General features: G+C 44.5%; 1 protein-coding gene across 1 annotated transcript in view; it reads right to left on the bottom strand.

Moving 5' to 3' along the window:
* Positions 1–968: 968 nt before the first annotated feature.
* Positions 969–19,729, bottom strand: part of LOC115459176 (ninein-like protein) — a 29,037-nt gene continuing 10,276 nt past the window's right edge. Inside the window, exons 5-6 of the mRNA XM_030189040.1 lie at positions 4,873–4,986; positions 969–1,165 (exon numbers count right to left, since the gene is read on the bottom strand). Coding sequence (XP_030044900.1) covers positions 974–1,165; positions 4,873–4,986 — 306 coding nt within the window. The 3' untranslated portion in view covers positions 969–973. The remainder of the gene's footprint in view (positions 1,166–4,872; positions 4,987–19,729) is intronic.

Raw genomic sequence — 19,729 nt, forward strand, 5'->3', positions numbered from 1 at the left:
ACAGATAAAAATGTTTTACTTTTTCAATAAAACAAAACATTTTGTCACATACTAAAGTATTCCTAATCAGTATGGCTTAAATCCAAGTTGTAAATATAGAGGTTCACTGTATCTTACAACAATATATTCATATCACTGGAATGTCTTTTATTTCATTGCCACACTGTATAAATATATACGTTCTAGATAACATTGTATAAAAACTGTACATTTGTATACATATTTTACAAAAAAAAACAGCCAAAAAGAAGAGAATTGCTTCTTGATTAGAATAAACTATCCTGCCCTTACAAATAAATACTGTACGGTCCTGAGAGAGAACACAATACTGTGGTACAATGTGCTTTTGCAGGCTGATCTGTTTTTTCCACACACTGAAGTCGTGCAGTCTCAAAAACCCAACAAAGCAAAAATAAGCTCTCTTTTATATATCACATTCTATATTTTCTTCTTTATTAATCCCCCACCTCATACAGGATGTGTAAGCCCTTCACTGGTCTCTTTAAAGCCAGGAGGGAACTGTGCCCCAACCCAAAGACTAGCCTTCACTGCTGCCTCTTGACCAGCAAGGTTCACCACAATTGTCTTCCCTCTCTCTTTTCTATAGCACGGGCACATCAGACCCATAACACACCCAATTTCTGCTGGTGCCGCTATGCCAGAGGCAGAAACTTGAATCTCCAGCGGTATGACTAGAGCCACAGAGCCAAATCTTTTTAAAGTTCATTGCCATTTTCTCCTACCCCATCCCCAAGCAAATTTACAAAGAAGGCATTGAAAAGCATAGAACCAGCGATAATGTCTCCAATGACCAGGTCTAAGCCAGCAGTTCAATTATCACTGGACAGGTCCAAACCATAGCATAAAAGCATATGCATGGTTGTTAATGATGGGTCTTAGCTGTTGATAAAGTGCTGCTCTTCTTCAGTGGATAGATGGTATCTGCATCCAAATGTTTCGCCATCCTGTAGCATTATGCTGTGAGAGATGCTGGAGCTATTTTTTGGATCAATTTATTAAGGGCTGCAATCTTCTCCTCCAAAATAAAGTTTTTTCTCTCAGCATTTTTCTGCTTCTGCTCTGTAACCTGCAGAGCTTTCATTAGCTGTGCATTTTCCACATATAAGTCTTTCAGCAACAGGTCTGATTTTGCATTCTTCTCCAACTAAAAAGAAAAAAAGCATTATTATAGCTACTTAGCTTATTATTCACCTCATTCTAAAAGACCTCTCGACCATGCCTAGCTATCCGCATGAATGATGAAGACAATCAAGAGAGAATTCAATAGCAAGGGAATTTAATCATGTTTGTATATTGGGTGTTGAGTTAACAAAACTTACACTCAAAATAAAAGACAGGCAACAGAAATAAGCAAAATGCATCTCTATAAAACAGTGGTTCTCAATTTTTTCTGTCTGGACACACCTGATGAATGATGCAGTATAACAATTCAGAGTCAAAAGTAAACATGTATTTTGCGTAAACAAAAACTCTCCCTCTCCCTATCAATAGGTGCAGAGCTGAACTAGGATATTTCCCTATAGAACTCATCATACAAAATAATCTCATTAACAGCAACATATCTCTCCACTATCAAACACGTTGGGGACTTTTTCAGGTTTTGTATAATTTCACAATTAGTACCCGTAACAACCCTGTCATACCATAGCAGCACTTATTTCCAAGACTGCACAACAAGAAACCTATGCATAACTAGGTAGCACTATAATATAACACATAAAATTTCTGCAGATCCATACTTACTAATGAAATGCTTCACTTAAGTCACTCACATGAAACACAACTGGACTTTCACAAAACACAGAATAGTTGACCACAAATTAGAAATTTGGAAACAAAAAAATTAAATGGAAACCCAATACTTTCTGTCTGCGTGAGAAACTACATTGGCTACCAGTTAAAGACCGGATCACTTTTAAAGTTTGTACCCTGGTGCATCAATAGAAATCAAACAAAATAAAACATGGAAAAGAAAATAAGATGATACCTTTTTTATTGGACATAACTTAATACATTTCTTGATTAGCTTTCGAAGGTTGCCCTTCTTCGTCAGATCGGAAATAAGCAAATGTGATAGCTGACAGTGTATATAAGTGAAAACATTCAAGCATTGACAGTCTGACAGGGTGGGAGGATGGGGGTGGGTAGGAGGTATGCATGGGGACATCAAAGCATATCATTGATATTCTAACAGGATGGGTGTGGATAGGTGAGGGGTGGGGTGATCAACAGAGACATACAGCTTTATGGTTTATAATGGGCTAGGAACCCCAGATTCTTGTTAAGTCCTTTCTGTTGGGTGTTAAAATATTCGAATCATTCTGACTTCAAAGGTCTTACGTTCTTGTATGGTTTTAAAGTTACCTTTCAGTATTCTTACTGTGAAATCACTGGTACAGTGTCCTGGTTCTGTGAAGTGCTGTCCCACCGGGGTGGGGGCCCTACTGGCTGTATTGTTCATGTGATGTCTATGTAAATTGAATCTTGTCTTAAGCATCTGGCCTGTTTCTCCAATATAGCATCCTTCGTTACATTTTTTACACTGAATGATATATACCACATTGGAAGTTAAGCAAGTGAAAGATCCCTTTATGTTGAATATCTTTCCTTTGTGGATAACTGTGGGGTCCTGTGAAATATTTTGGCATAGTTTGCAACTGGATAAATTACAGGGATGTGTGCCCTTCTGTTCCTTTTCAGTCTGTGATGGAAGTTTACTTCTGATTAGCTTGTGTTTTAAGTTGGGTGGCTGTCGGAAGGCCAGTACTGGTGGGGATGGGAATATCTCTTTCAGTAATTCATCCTCCTGGAGTATAGGTTGTAGATCTCTTATGATTTTCCTCAGTTTTTTCAGCTCTGGATTGTATGTCACTACAAGGGGGATTCTGTCTGTGGATTTTTTCTCCTTGTACTGTAGCAGATTTTCCCTGGGTGTTTTGAGGGAGGAGGCAATATTCTTGGAGATTATTTTGGGGTTGTAGCCTTTCTGTTTGAAGGATGCAGTCAGGCTTTTAAGGTGTCTGTCTCTGTCCCCTGGGTCAGAGCAGATACAGTGGTATCTTGTGGCTTGGCTGTAAATGATGGATCTTTTTGTATGTGAAAGATGGAAGCTGGAGTTGTGGAGGTAGCTGCATCTGTCTGTGGGTTTCTTGTATATAGATGTTTGTATACAGCCATCACTGATTGAGACCGTGGTGTCCAAAAAATTGACTTTTTCTGGGGAGTAGTCAATTTTGAATCTGATTGTAGGATGGTATGTATTGAAGGCAGAAAAAAATTGTTTCAGAGTTTCTTCACCCTCCGTCCAAATCATAAAAATGTCATCGATGTACCGGTAGTATTTTAGAGGTTTGGTCTGGTGTGTATTCGGAAATGTCTCTTCCAGCTCAGCCATAAAAAGGTTGGCATATTGGGGTGCTGTCCTGGTGCCCATCGCAGTGCCCATTATTTGCAGATAGATGATATTGTTAAAGCGGAAGTAGTTGTGAGTTAAAATGAATTTGATTAATTTTGTAATAGTTTCTGGTGAGTATTGATGGTCCAGTGTGGATTTTTTTAGGAGTCTTCCACATGCAGCTATGCCATCCGCATGTGGAATGTTGCTGTATAGTGATTCTACATCCATCGTGACCAGAAGGGTGTTAGGTGGTAGTTGCTTGATATTTTTCAATTTATTTAGAAAGTCTGTGGTGTCTTGTATGAAGCTGTTAGTTTTGTGTATGAGAGGTTTCAGAATTCCCTCTATGAATCCAGATATTTCTTCCGTGAGTGTGCCAATACCTGATATGATTGGTCTGCCAGGGTTTCTCGGTTTGTGGATCTTGGGTAGCATGTAGAATGTGCCCACAGCAGGCTAGTTTGGTATGAGTTTCTTCAGGTGATCAGTTACCCTGGTGCATAAAATCCTCTACGGAGAAGCTCCAGCTTATATGGATAACCTTATCAACTTACCACCTAGGAACTCTGAGAGATCATCTCGTTTGTACTTAACTCTCCATTACCCTACATGTTCTGGCCTCAAGTATAAAGCCACTTACGCATCCACCTTCCCCTATGTTGGTGCTCATTTGTGGAATGGATTACCTAAATCTGTAAAAACTACTCCCGATCATCTGACCTTCAGAAAAGCACTCAAGACCACCTTATTTGGAATAGCTTATGCTAAAGTCCCGCCGTTGCATCCCTAACTGTTGAACTGTACCTATCTTAATGACATCCTCCACTTTCTTACCCCTTCCCCTTCTCTGTAATTACTTACTGATCACTCCTACTTCCATGTACTTGATTGTAAATGTAAGCCTTTTCAGCCCTTTACTGTTGTAAGCCACATTGGGCCTGCCGCGGGTGGGGAAAATGTGGGATATAAATGCTATAAATAAATAAATAAAACAAGCAGACTGAATCAGGCACACAAGTGGGTGATGTCATCAGCACTTAACTGGCCAAGTGCTGACTCCGCCCCTGGAATACTCCCAAAACAGCTAGTTTTGCATTAGGCACTAACCAGACATTTTGAGCAGTACTAACTGGTTAAGTCCACTTAAAATGAGCTGTTAGCCCAGTACATGTGATTTAACCAGACAGGAACCATTTCACTTTTGAATATCAACCTCCTTGTTACAGTGCACACTCTTGGTACAGAATGCACACTGTTTCCTGATAGTACACACTGTTCCTGACATTTGCTGTGAATGGCACAGGAAACTAAAGAAATGAAAAATTTTGGGCTGCACACCCCTAGTCTCATTTTCATAGGCATGGTTTCCTTCACCCTACATGCTGTGCTTCATAGACTTCCAAGTGCATCAAGACTATACCTACTTACAAGAAGCAGGAGTCACAGGCACTTACCTGCTCCTTCAGCTGATTCACTTTCTCTTGAAGCATCACGCGCACATTCTTCAGATTCATTTCTACCTCTAACATTCTTTCCTCCATCCTCCTGAGAAGCTTCTCATGCTCTTCCTGCAATCGGACATGACACACTAGTGTACAACAAAATGAGAAGTCTAACACAGCAAGACTGTCACACAAACAAGTAACCTGAGGTACCCCAAAGTACGAAGGTAAGATAAAGGGGTGTATGCTGGTCAAATGTTTTTACCTAGATTACCTCAAAAGAACTCAGGCCCCAATGCTCAGAACTCCCGCGGTAAGCCAACAGCTCAGAAACTATACTGCCAGAACAGCGCACAAAATTATCTCGCCAATGCTCAAAGGAAATGGTATGCAAATCATATGCGTGCTGTTACAGCGAAAGCAAAGGAGGGGGGTGTACTTGGTGCATGTGCAGAAGAGTTTCGTGTTAAGTGTAGCTCCTGTGCACATGAACTGGGCAAACCTGAATGTGAAGTACACATTGGTATCTGTTTTCTGTGCCTTTAAATATAAATATAAAACTGAAAATCTGGTTTATTTTTGGCTGCTGAGAACATAGATGGCCAAATCGATGTTCAGCTCTGGACAGCTAAGTTCACAGTGGCCAAAGATAGACCTGCTATTGAAATGGCCAGATTTGGCCACCAAACTTAGCCAAAATGTGCTGAAAATCGGTAGATAGCCGGTTATATTGCGCGATATAACCAGCTATCCGTTAGGCGCTAACTGGGAATATTCAGCGGGAGACAGCTGACTATCTCCCGCTGAATATCAGCAGATAGCGGAATAAGTACCATTTAGCTGGCCAGGTGCCGTTCCTGGCCAGTTAAATGGTTTTGAATATTGGCAGGATAGGCACATGACTATATGAATTCTCAAAATATTAGAACAAATCCCGCAGAAATCAAATGAACATTTGCTTGAGCAGGTGTAAATGAATATGTGTATGTTATAAAGTAAGTGTGTAAATTGCAACACCATCCATGCTCTCTCCAAACTCCGCCCCAGAACATGCCTAGACTAAAGACACATACAAGTATACACACAGTAATTTTATGAGGCAATATACATCGGTATAGTGCCAAACATGCTTGCAAATCCTATATAATAATTTGCACCTCCAACGTTCCATCACTGTCTGGCTGCCTGGGTTCGTAACATCTCATGACGTCAGCCAGCCTCCAGCGTTCCATTCCCCCTCACTGCCCCGCCCTCATGTCAAAATGTAATGATGTCAGAGGGCGGAATAGTGAGAGGGAAGGGAACGCTGGAGGCGAGCTGACGTCAGGATGTTACCAACAGAAGGGAAGCCAGCCAGGCCAGCCAGAAAACGATTAGGTACAAAGGAAGAGAGAATTGCGGCACATCGAGGGGAGGGCAGGGCAGAGCAGAGTAGAATCGATGGACATGGATGGGATGGGAGGAGAGGACAGGAGAGAAGAGAATCGCGGGACACGGACGGGAGGGCAGGGATAGGGTTACCATATGTCCGGATTTACCCGGACATGTCCTCTTTTTGAGGACATGTCCGGGCAACCGTAGGACAGCCCGCCAGCCTGCCCATTTGTCCAGAAATCCGGACAAACGGGCAGATTGCTAGCCTCCCCTCCCCTTAGTTACTACTGCCCTGGTGGTCTAGTGACCTCTTCCGCCTTCGGGGCAGGAAAGAGCCCCCTCTTTCCTGCCCGGAGTGCTGCCCTGCATGCATCTTTCCTGTTGGTGATCTCAGCGCTGATTCAAAATGGCCACCGAGAGTTGAAGTGACCTCACGAGACTTCAACTCTCGGCGGCCATTTTGAATCGGCGCCGAGATCAGCAACAGGAAGGATGCATGCAGGGCAGCGCTCCAGGCAGGAAAGAGGGGGCTCTTTCCTGCCCCGAAGAGGTCACTAAACCATCAGGCCAGTAGTAAGGTAAGGGGAGGGGGGTGACGGGGTGTGTGACAGGGGGGAGGGGAAAATGTGACAGGGGGTGGAGTGAGGGTGTGAAAGGGGGTGTGATGTGGTATGAAAGGGGTGGGGTGGGTATGTGGTGGGGTGGGGCGTGTGTCCTCCTTTTTGGGGGACAAAATATGGTAACCCTAGGCAGGGAAGAGGAGAATCACTGGACATGGAGGGGAGGGAAGGGAAGAATCACTGGACATGGAGGGGAGGGCAGGGGAGAGACAAAAAAATTGCTTACAAGAGAGCCTTTCTAGGGCCTGTTTCATTGTTGAGGAAATGGGCTGGGTTCCACTAGTGTCTTCATAAGATTACCCTCCACAAGTAATGGCGTTTAGAAAAGCCATCTCTTACATTGTTATATCCAGGGCTTTTTTTGAGGGGGTACATAGGGGTACTGAGTACCGGCACCTTTTCCACTGTCTGCTAAACTTGACCCATGGTTCTCATATTTTAATGAAAGAGCTCAGGTTCTACATACAAATTCTGCCTTGTCATAGATTCTATAACTGGTTGTAGGGGTCCTGGCTATTGTGGGGTGAGTCCCTCAATGATCACTCCACCCCTGAAGGGTGGCCTGGCATTTGAGTACCGGCACCTTTTTTGCTAGACAAAATGCACTGGTTATATCCGTAGAACAGAGTTTTGAAGGGGGCATGTTGCAGACATGTTTTAGGCAGGAACAAAAACAATGCATATATTTCCAACTTTCCAATGGCGAGACATGTATACTTACAAAATACAAGACATCTGCATTCTCACTTGCTCCAAGGCAAGTTTAAGTATCAGCTAGCTGACCATTTGGACCTGGGATTTGTACAAGTGACTGACAGGGCAGTTGTGCTTACCACTCTAGTGTTTAAAGCCACCTCGAATACCCAATAGAGAGAACCTGATCTTCTTCCTGGTCTATCACCATATAAAGGTAAGTGCTGACCCTGTATATTTAGCAGCACTATCCATATAAACAGTCACAATGAATGTACATGTAAGTGGTGGCTGCACCATAGAATATCAGTTTCCTTTAGGTCCGGTGAACATTCAGCAGGCCTAGTGGAGGAGTGGCCTAGTGGCTAGGGTGGTGGACTTTGGTCCTGAGGAACTGAGTTCAATTTAGAGAGTTGCACGGGGACAGAAATCTTACCCATCCCCGCCCGTCCCCGCTGGAATCTTACCCGTCCCCACCCATCCCCACTGGAATCATACCCATCCCCACCCATCCCCGCAAAAATTTAAACTATCCCAACCCGTCCCCACCCGTCCCCGCAAGAATTTAAACCATCCCCACCCATCCCCGTAAGAATTTAATAGTACATAAAAGAAAGTTCCAGTCAGCTCCCTCAGTCTCTCTCTGGATTTGAGCCACAGCACTGTAGGCAAGAAAGGAACGGAAGTTGGAACTTGGAACACTCTGGTGCGCACATGTAAAATTTGTCTCTGATTCACTGGCAGTGTGTGCTGAGAGGTCGCCACATGCACGCGCCAGTAGGTCAGGTGACATCTGATTCTCGTGCCTGTGTCAGAGCTGAGGTCTGTGCACCAGCCTGGGAGCAAAGAGGATTAATAGTAACATAGTAAGTGACAGCAAATAGACCTGAACGGTCCATCCACTCTGCCCAATAGTCACACTCATGATCAATTCATCATTAAATCAACGAGTGTGATATTATATACTTGATTATGGTCTTTCTTTCGTGTTTCTGGAACAAAGACCACAGAAGTCTATCTGGCCCCATCCTTATGTTCCAACTGCTGGAGTTGCCATCGAAGCCCACTCCAGCCTATTCATGTTCTCATTTGTGGGACACAGACCATAAAAGTCTGTCCAGCACTGTCCTCATGTTCCAGCCACTGAAGTTGCTGTCTAAGCCCTTTCCAGCCCATCCTACACCAGATTGCCATGTATGAGACACAGACCATACAAGTCTGCCAGGTATCAGCTCTAGTTCATCACAGCCAGAGTCCCCATCTAAGCATCACTTGACACATCCAAACACATGCAGCCATTTAAGGTTAGGTTTTATATAACTTCCATTTTCTAATTAGAGATCCTCTGTGTTCATCCCATGCCTTTTTGAATTCCGTCATCATTTGTGACTCTACCACCTCCTTAATGGAAGACTTTCCACATTTATGCTGTTAAAGCAAAGAGGAGGAGGAGGAGGAGGAGGAGGAGGAGGAGGAGGAGACAGTACTCAAAGAAATTAGTATTCGGTAGATGAGAGGCTGGTGCAGGTGGAGCTTACAATTCCACGGGAAGCCCACAGAACTGGTTCCATCCCCGCGGGAACCCCGCAGGAACTGACTCCGTCCCCGCGGGAACCCCGCAGAACAGCTTCCATCCCCGCGGGAACCCCGCAGGAACTGCCTCCATCCCTGCGGGAATCCCGCGGGTTCCGCGGGATTCCCGCGGGGACGGAAGCCGTGCAGCTCTCTAGTTCAATTCCCACTTCAGGCACAGGCAGCTCCTTGTGACTCTGGGCAAGTCACTTAACCCTCCATTGCCCCAGGTACAAATAAGTACCTGTATACAATATGTAAGCCGCATTGAGCCTGCCATGAGTGGGAAAGTGCGGGGTACAAATGTAACAAAAATAAAATCCATTCAGTAAAAGTGGAGGTGGCCAGGAGGATAATGATGTCACTGGAGCCACACTCAGGTTATTAATTTTATTGTTGATAAGATTAATAACCTGTGTGGTTCCAGTGACATCATTTTCTCCCTGGCCATCTCCGCTTGTTGTTGTTTCTGTTTTCTGTGGAACATTTTTTTAATTTATAATTTTTTATTAGTTTTATAAACTTAATACAGACATAAACTGTTCAAGTGAAATACAGCCAGGTATAACAATAAAGTTATTACAGAAGAATTATCTTTTCATAACATAATTTAGACATTGGCTTCATTAGACCTCAATTGTTAAGGAGAAAAAAGGGGGGCAGGAATTAAGTGAAGATTATTTTAATGCAAACAAAAATAAAGAAACTATGGCGTCGTTTTCTCATATTTATGTCTCTAGTGTTGTCTAGCTTCTAGGAAGGTCTTAAGCTGATCAGGTGTATAGTAAACATATTTTATCTGATTTAACCTTATGACACATTTACACGGATATGCAAGAAGGAAAGAACCTCCTAATTCCAAAATTTTAGACCTCATAGAAAGAAACTTTTTCCTCTTTTCTTGAGTAGTCTTGGTCACATCAGGGTATAGCCAAATTTTTTGGCCCCCAAACATATGGTTAGCTGATCTAAAATAAAGTCTCATTATTGAGTTCAAGTCTTGTTGGAAAACAAAAGAAACTATCAGCGTCCCCCTTTCTGACACATCTTCAAGTGATTGTTCCAATATGGCTGTAACATTTTGCAAATCAATGGATTTTTCTCCCTCTATTTTTTTCATAGTAGTTGGAACATAATAAATTTTGTTCAATGGGGGAATAACTTCTTGAGGAAAGTTCAAATTTTCTTTCAAAAATCTAGTAAACATGTCCTGTGGAGAAACACCTAATAGTCTGGGAAAATTAAGCACCCGAAGGTTCAGTCTCCTATTAAAGTTTTCCATTTGTTCAATTTTCCTTCTTATTTCTGAATTTTCTTTTATTACAGCCACCTTAAATTCATCTGTTTGGGGAGGAAGTGACGTCACCGATGCTGATGGCTGCCTAGCGTTCTAGCTCCCGTTCCTCGATAATTACAGAAGCTATAAAAAGCAATCACCAGCCTCTTGGGAACCGCCTGTAGTGTTCCCCGCTGCTCCCCATCGAAAGCAGGATGAGTAAAGCGTCTTCGGCGCGAGCTAAAGAGCAGGAGAAGTCAGCTGGCGGCGGATCGACCAAAACCGCGAAGCGCCACAAGGTAATGGCGCCGGTCTCCCCCTCTGACTCTGACTCAGCGCTGTCGTTGGCGGAATCGCGGAAACCGCATATTAAAAAAGGAATCTCAGGCGAACTTCGCCAGATACTGTCGGGAATACAAACAGATATAAATAAATCGAGGGATGAGATTCTGGATAAAATGGAGACGCTGATCTCCGCGAGCTGGGGAACAGAGTAGAAGAGGTAGAAACTAAGCTGGAAGAGCACTCTGAGCATGCTTTCATACGAGACCCATCTCCAAGCCTTAGATCAAAAGCATTTAGATCTAACTTACAAGCTTGATGATCTTGAAAACAGGGGAAGGAGAAACAACCTCAGATTCCGCGGAGTCCCTGAGGGTGGAGAGACCGAGGATGTCATACAGATTGTAAAGACAATGTGTGCCAGCTTGCTGGGGGCCGAGGCTGCAGGGGCAAAGATTGAGATCGATAGAGCGCATAGATCCCTGGGTCAGCGGCAGGAAAACAGAGCACGGGATATTATCACCCGGTTCCACCGATATGAAATAAAGGAACAATTGCTCAACTGCGCCAGGAAAAAGCCCAACCTGGAATATGACGGGGCCAAAATATCTGTGTTTCAAGATTTATCACAGTTCACCCTGCAGCAAAGATGTCTCATGAAACCAGTTCTGGACATTCTAACCAAAGAGCAGATATCATACAGATGGGGCTTTCCTTTCTCCCTGATCTATGCGCTACAGGGTGTTAAATTGAAAGTTACATCGATGGCAGAAGCGTGGAAATCCCTGCATGGGGCGGGCCTGGTGCAGACGAGCAAACCTCCAGGCGCATTAGCGCCAGCCACGAAAACAAAGCTCCAAAAGTGGCAAAGGATCCCTGCCACACCTAAAAGGAATATCCCAAAAAGAAAAGTGGCTGTGGAAGAAACCTGAACTGAAGCGGCAACCTGGTAGAATCACTCTACCAAAGGACTTAGCCAAAGATTTGGCCAGAGGGACACTGGCTGATACTGATCTCCTGGTTGGTAATGATGTAGAGAGTAACAAACGTTACGCTCTGTTTCAAGTTTTGATATGTTTTGTTCTTTGTTTATTATTGCCATCTCTTGCATAAGTGAACTTTAAGTCACTAATTAATAGAGGAAATGGTAATTAAGGTTGTGGGAAACACTGAGTATGATGTTGTACAGTTATAAGAGACTATGAAGAGGGAAAGTTTAAGGTGATGGATGGCGGGTAGGGACTAAACATGTGGATGTGTGATTACGGATGCCTAAGTTGGGTTCTTGACCCTGGTGATGACATAGGGCAATTCGGGGGGGGGGGGGGGGGGCAGGGGGGCTGGGTCGCCTGGATGCTGGTGTGTTACTTCCTCATTTCCCACTATTGGGACTTCAGCCCTCTAGTTGGTGTCAGAAAGGGGGGGATGAGGTGGGTAAGGGAGGGGGGGGGGTTATCAAAGGGGGGAGGGAGGACTGGGAAGGGTTGTGGGCACCACTGGTACTGGATAGCACAAAGACATGAAGTGGATGGATCCCACTTAGTGGGAATCATAGCTGATGTAACATCCCAGGAATGAGTACAGATTTAAAAATTTTATCATACAATGTTAAGGGGCTGAACATGCCTCAGAAAAGGAAGAAATTTTTCAAAGAGCTGCAGCTGATAAAACCACACATTGTATTATTGCAGGAGACTCATCTCCGCAGGGCCCATGAGCGACTGCTAACCCACCCAGAATACCCAAGCGCCTTCTTTGCTTCCTCTGCCGATGACTCTAGAAAACGTGGGGTGGCAGTTTTGTTCCATAAATCAATATCAGCCCAAATAATGAGAGTTAGGCGAGACCCGGGAGGGCGTTTTTTGCTCTTGCAAATTGTTTTGGATCATGTAGACCTCACGCTCGCATCGCTATACGCCCCAAATGAGCATCAGGGGACCTTTTACACCAAAATGAAAAACATACTAACTACATTTACCCGGGGTTCTTTGATTATGGGGGGTGACTTTAACGAAGTTATGGATTCTGTGTTGGACAGATCCGGGAGACCTCAGCACCTGATATCTAAGGACTCATTGGCGCTGGGCTCCATGGTCCACACACTGGGGACCCTGGACATTTGGAGACTAAGTCATATGACAACTAGGGACTATACATTTTTCTCTCCCGTACATAAGTCGTACTCCCGGATCGACTATCTCTTCCTTGACGTCACATTAGCAGAGAGGGGCCCGAAAGCAGAAATCGGCAGCATAACAATCTCAGACCATGCTCCAGTTTGGGTCACCCTGCCGACCATTAGAGCAGAGGTCAAAGACCAAAGATGGACACTTAACACAGATCTATTATTGGAGGGGGAGGTGGTGGAAGGCTGTAGGAAGGTCTTGAGAGAGTACTTGGAGCTCAACATGGAATCAGGCCCTCCCCTCAGTGTAGTGTGGGATGCCATGAAGGCAGTCTCAAGAGGCTACTTTGTACAGATAGCTAGTAGGCGAGCGAGGGTTCGTAGGGCCCAGCTGGCGCAGTGCCTAGAAAGGATTAGGATCCTGGAGGCACAGCATAAACAAAGTGGTTCCTCTGAGGTTTTGGAGGAGCTGCGTGGACAGAGACTCCAGCTGGACTCTATTTACTCCGAACAGCTAAGTTGGCTACAATCCAGAAATAAAGTCCGATCATACGAATTTACTAATAAGGCAGGTCGCCTCCTGGCTATAAAGATGCGCAGGCAAAGAGTAGACCGAACGGTCACTCACATTAGGGACTCGAAAGGCGATTTGCTGAATACTTCTGAGGCCATACGGAGGCGCTTTAGTGAATTTTACCAGGAACTATATGCACAGGAGACGAACCCACCCGAAGATACTATCTTGGACTACCTGGCTGAGAGTGATCTGGCTTCCATAACCAGTCAGCAAAGGGATGCCCTAGATGCGCCGGTCACCCCGGTTGAAGTACAAAAAGCCATTCAACACCTACCCTCGTGTAAATCACCAGGGTTAGACGGTTTCCCTAATGAATTCTATAAGAAATTTACCACCGAGCTAGCCCCACTGTTGGCTGACTTATTTAACTTAATCGGGAGGGGGGAGTCTCTGCCTACCTCCATGTTGGAAGCGTGGATTGCGGTACTGCCCAAGCCGAATAAAGACCACAAGGAATGCGGGTCCTTCCGTCCTATATCCGTCTTAAACGCTGATGTCAAAATTCTAGCTAAAGTACTGGCTAACCGACTGGCACCCATGCTCCCAGCTATTATCCATCCCGATCAGGTGGGATTTGTCTCCTATAGAAAAGCTACTGATAACACTAGGCGAGTGGTCGATTTAATGTACCTGGCTAGAAGAATGAAGAGGCCTCTATGCCTCCTTAGCTTGGACGCTGAAAAGGCCTTTGATCGGGTGCATTGGCCATTCATGTACAAGGTGATGGAGAACTTTGGGATAGGACCGCAATTTCGTGGATGGATCCAAGCATTCTATAGTTCTCCTAAAGCCTGTATTCGTGTAAACGGGGGTAACTCAGGGATGATACCTTTACATAGAGGCACTAGACAGGGCTGCCCTTTGTCCCCCCTATTATTTGCAATGGTAATGGAGCCATTTGCAACCCGGCTTAGAGCTAATCCAAACATATCAGGACTTTCCATGGGGGGGAGAACACATAAATTAGCCCTTTTCGCAGACGACGTCTTGTTATTTGTTACTCACCCCCTGACCACTTTCCCTGGGCTTCTGCGGGAGATAGAGGAATACTCGAATGTGTCGGGATTTAAAGTTAATATGTCCAAATCTGAAGTTTTGAATGTCACCCTTCCGACGGAGCTCATGGAGTCGCTTAGGACTTCCTATGCCTTCAGATGGGCTGGCAGGAGCATTCGCTACCTGGGGGTTAATCTGACGGCAGACCTCTCGGATCTTTTTTCGGTTAATTATAAAGGTTTGGCAGAGGCTCTAATTGAGGACTTGGGTAGATGGGGGGATCTCGCACTCTCATGGTTTGGCCGAATAGCAGCAGTAAAGATGAATGTCCTGCCGCGCCTGCTCTATCTGTTTCAGGCTCTCCCAATCAAAATGCCACGTAAATTTTTATCAATGCTACAGGACCGTATTATGCGCTTTATCTGGGCGGGTAAGCGTCCGCGCTTGGCACACACGGTCCTGTACCAGGATAGGGCGAGAGGAGGGCTAGGAGTACCCAACCTGGCTTGGTATTATAGAGCAGTTCAGGCACGCGCAGCAGTGGAATGGTTTCAGGATTACCCTGATAGGCAGTGGGTGCAGCTTGAACAATACACTTTGGGTGAAAGGTCGTTAGGGGCTCTTATGTGGATCCCGGGCTCGTTCAGGTCTCTGGAGACAGGACTCTGCCCTTCAGTATATGTCACCCTTTCAAATTGGGATAGCATGTTCTTACACCGACGTACAACACTGTCTCGTCTGTCCCCCATAGCTTACAATCCACTGTTTTACCCCGGAACGACAAAAGGAGTGTTCACAAGATGGTACACTGGGGGTTTACAAATGTGGGGTCAATTATTCGAGGGTGAGAACCTGTTGTCTTATCCTGCAGCCCTTGAGAAATTCCCGATAGTGGGGTCAGACCGGTACGCCTACCTTCAATTGGCCTCTTTTCTTAAGACAAGGGCAGTTCGGGAGGTTATGGCCAGGGAGCAAACAGCACTAGAGATTATTTGTGAGGGTCCACCTAAGACTACCGGGCTGGTTTCTCGCCTTTATCACATTATTAACAGGCAATCCCCGAATTACACACTTCATAGGAAGAGTTGGCAGAGGGAGCTGGGCATGGACTTGGAGGAGGCAACATGGGAGAGGATGGAGCGGGCTGTGGTGGGAGTGTCGTCTCATGTGCCCTTCAAGGAAAATGCGGTGAAGGTGCTGTATCGATGGTACATGACGCCTGAGCGTCTCCAGCGCATATACCCTACACTGACGGGGTTGTGCTGGAGGGGTTGTGGGGTGCGGGGCACAGCTGGGCACATGTGGTGGACTTGTAAGAAGGTCAGGGCTTACTGGAGATCGATCCACAGCAGACTACAGAGGTGGATGGGCAGCCCAATACCTTGGAGCCCAACCCTCTTCTTATTCTCTGGGGGAGCTGCGGGTCTTTCTAGCACTCAGCGCATATTTGTGGGACATGCTATAACCGCTGCAAGAGTTATAATTGCTGCCCATTGGAAACAGCCCATGACCCCGCCCATTACCAGATGGGTCCAAAAATTGAGGCATGTCTGTGAAATGGAAAAACTTCTAGCGGAAAGGCGTAATCAAATATGTAGATGGCACCAGATCTGGGACTCTTTTCTCCTTCATGTATAATGTGATTGAAGTCTTCTATTAAGGTGGTGCTCGGAAGGGCGGGTGGGTGGGGGAGGGAGGGTGGGACGGGGCTATGGGTGATCAGAGAGTGTATGAAGCGGGGACCAGTATATATAAATTAAAACTCTGAAAAAGTGAAGTTTTGGAATTGTAAATCTGATTAATTTACTTGACATTTCAATGTAGTAAGAACTGTTCTTTTGGCATACAAAGATACCATCACTCTGCTTTGTCTTGCATATACGACACATCCTAAGAGACTTTTGGCTTACATAAGTGACATGTAACACGATTTGCATGATGTATTATGTTTCAGATGTTTTGTATTACTTATTAATAAAGACTTCTTAAAAATTAAAAAAAAAAAAATTCATCTGTTTAGTCTCTCTCTGCAAGGCCTCTATTTCCAAAGAAACATCTTGTTTAACCGTAGCTATAGAGCTCTTTACTTCCTGCATGTTCAAGTTCAAAGTTTTTACCCCTTCAGATGACTGCCGTAAGGTTTTCTCCATTTCAAGCAATTTCATCCAGATCTTACCCAGATTCACCTCCGTTTCATCCGCAACTGATGTTATCGCTGCAAATTCAGGTTCCCTACGGGGCTCACCAGATTCACCCCTTCCGGGTTCCACTGGAAACCCCACCCGACTCGCTGCAGTTGCTGGGTTAGGAGGGATCTTGGAGCTCGGCGGAGGAGAAAGAGATGTTTCAACTTCCAGCGTGGAAACCGCTTCACCGGGATCACACGCTAAGGAATCCAACCCGCTTGTGCGAGAAATTGCGGGGAAGAAGTGTTCTAAGCCACGTTTCGCCGGAGTGGACGTCTCGGTAGGTAGGGGAACCCCCCGAATTGTCGCTTTGCGCTTTGTATGAGGCATATTTAAAATTGACGTTTGTATTCGGCGAAAACGAAGCTAGAGCTCACTTGCTACACCTCCGCTCATGGCGCCATCTTGACACGCCCCCCTTTCCAGCCCCTTCTGTGGAACATTTTTGTTGTTCTCCTGTTTCTCTTATCCACTCAGCAACTGACTTTTGCCATGAAATAGATAAATGTACTGCCATCTTTGCTCCCCCCAACAAATAGACCCACTATTAAAATGGTTAATTATTTTGGTTATTGGCTGCAGTCCCCAGTGGGTAAAGTGTATGTGCCCCTGAATTTTGCCCCCATATTTGGATCTTTCAGATTTCATGGCCTATCCAATGATGTCTCTCCCTTGCTGTTCATCATGGGGAATGCGGCATTTCCCGCTGTTAGAACTTCCCTTTTGTTTCTGCGGTGGGCGGGTCAGGGGATTAAGTATCTATACCATGTGCTTACAGAGGATGGATGACTTAAGTCATTCGAAGACTTAAGCACAGAATATGGGCTAGTCATAAATGATCAATTTGCATAGATCCAATTGCAGTATCACATAAGGGGGTTGGAGATGAGACTTGATATACCGTCTTTTTGCGATTACAATCAAAGCGGTTTACATATTATATACAGGTACTTATTATTTTGTACCTGGGGCAATGGAGGGTTAAGTGACTTGCCTAGAATCACAAGGAGCTGCAGCAGGAATTGAACCTAGTTCCCCAGGTTCTCAGGCGACTAGGGTACTCCTCCACTTTGCCACAATTAACATCTATAATCTGGGACCACTTTAACACTATATATGGTTTACACGCTCAACTTTTGATTCCTTTGAAATATTACCATGGCTATTTGAGGGGAAAACTCCTGGAACATGATTATGCGCTAGAGTAATCCCCCATTATAATGAGAATTACTAGTACTGATGGGAGCCTTCCCTAGAATCACTGGGGGAGGGAACTGGTCAGTAATGGCAATAATACAGGCCCAGCCCCAAGGGGAATGTTTGTGGGAAAGTGCTGAGGGAAATGTTCCTGGTTGTTGAATGACAGTAGGGGAGGAGTTGTTGGTTGTTCCCGCTATAAGTACTTCCTCATCTCTTTAGATGTATTCTATAAACGGCTCTATATGCAGCCAGCCATTTTTAAAATACCCAGGAAACTATGCACATTCTGACTTGGAAGTCCCTTTTCCCTCCCAGACGACCAATATAAAATTGGCTTTTTAGTATATTACTTGTAGATATGCATACAGTTCTTTCTGGGGTCCAAAGAGCTGGGTTACCTCAGATTCAGAAATCCCATTATCTTCCTACTTCCTGAACACTAAAATCTGTGCTAACCCAGCGTAGGAGAAATACTGAATCTTTGCTGTCCTGCTGAAATTTCAAGCACCTCCTCAAAGGTGACAGCAAATGGGCAAAGTTTCTAGGAAATAACACAGCATACTTAGACACTGTAGCACTGTTTTGGAGGACTGTGAAAGTGGTCATCATGGGGAGATAATTTTATTTACGACCAGAAGGACAAGAGTTGGATAAAATATTTCTTAAATTGGAAAAACAAGTAAGGACAGGTAGCTTCTGGAAAGCAATCCTCTGCAGAGATAAAACAGGGCTATATTGGTTTCATAGCCAGCACGCAACATGTTACACTATCAGAGAACTACTATACTAGAAGTTAATCCAAAATGGAAACAAGCTTGGAAAGCGGCAGCCCTTAAAACTGAGAGGGACATAAATATGTTGAAGCAATAAGGGATAGTGAGTTTTCTCATGTGGGCTGACTACTTAAGCGCCTATTCCAAAAAGAAGGGAGCTGTAAATGCAGGTAAAAACATCCTTGGACATGGGGATCCTCCTACAGATTAGTGGAGAACAATTAGAACTATTTAATGCCCCCTATCTTTACTGAGGAGATTCAAATGACAATGAGAGAGGCCACAAATTGCAAGGCCCTTGAACCCAGCGGGTTATGGGGGGAATGGATTTTTGCAGTACCACATGCCTGCAGGGTGACTGGAGCACAGCATCACTCTACATTACTAAGATCAGGAATGACTAAATAGGAGTTGACAGAAAATTAAAACCCATGGGGCTGATATTAAGCTTGTGAGGTGGTGGTGGGGGGAATAGTAAGGGAATGCTTAATATAGGTAATTAGGGGTTGAGAAATTGTCATGGTAGGTGGATGTAAAATATTCAAATGTTTGCTGTAACTGGTATTTTTGTATGGTTTGGTTAATAAAAGTATTTGAAAGTTCAAATGCTGGCCGCTGCAGTTAAGAAAAACACCAGATATTCATCACTGGTATCTGGATATGGACCAACGTTGAATATGTGGGAATCAGTGCTGACCAACGGTATTGTCCAATTAGTGGTGATTCTCAAATTGCTAACCAGATATTTAGACCTCTAACTGGATAGCTATCATCGTTGACTGGATAACCTCCAGCTCCTTCTAAGCTCTGCTCATAGACTGACCGGACACTGTCCGGATTAGTACTGAGGTGATTAGAGGGAATATTCAATGGCACTATCTGGTCAGTGCCACTAAATATTCCACTGTCCGGCACATATCCAGTTAGCAGTACCAGGTATTTGGATAAGTGCCTTTAAATATCGGCCAGTGTATTTCTTCATCAGGAACAAAATAAAAGGAGAAAATATGTTTAATATTTCTGTCATAGTTTTGTGGGGTATCAGTTATAGAGTTGTTGTTGTTGTTTTTTTGTTTGTTTTTTTGCCATACTAAAAATGTATGAGGTTTCTGTTGTGCTTGGGGATTCTTCCTCTGACTTTGTATTTTGTTGTTTGGTGTTATGTACGAGTTCATCTTGTAGGATTGGTTGTTGT

The sequence above is a fragment of the Microcaecilia unicolor genome, unplaced genomic scaffold, assembly GCF_901765095.1.
Source record: "Microcaecilia unicolor unplaced genomic scaffold, aMicUni1.1, whole genome shotgun sequence".
NCBI classification, from domain to species: domain Eukaryota; kingdom Metazoa; phylum Chordata; class Amphibia; order Gymnophiona; family Siphonopidae; genus Microcaecilia; species Microcaecilia unicolor.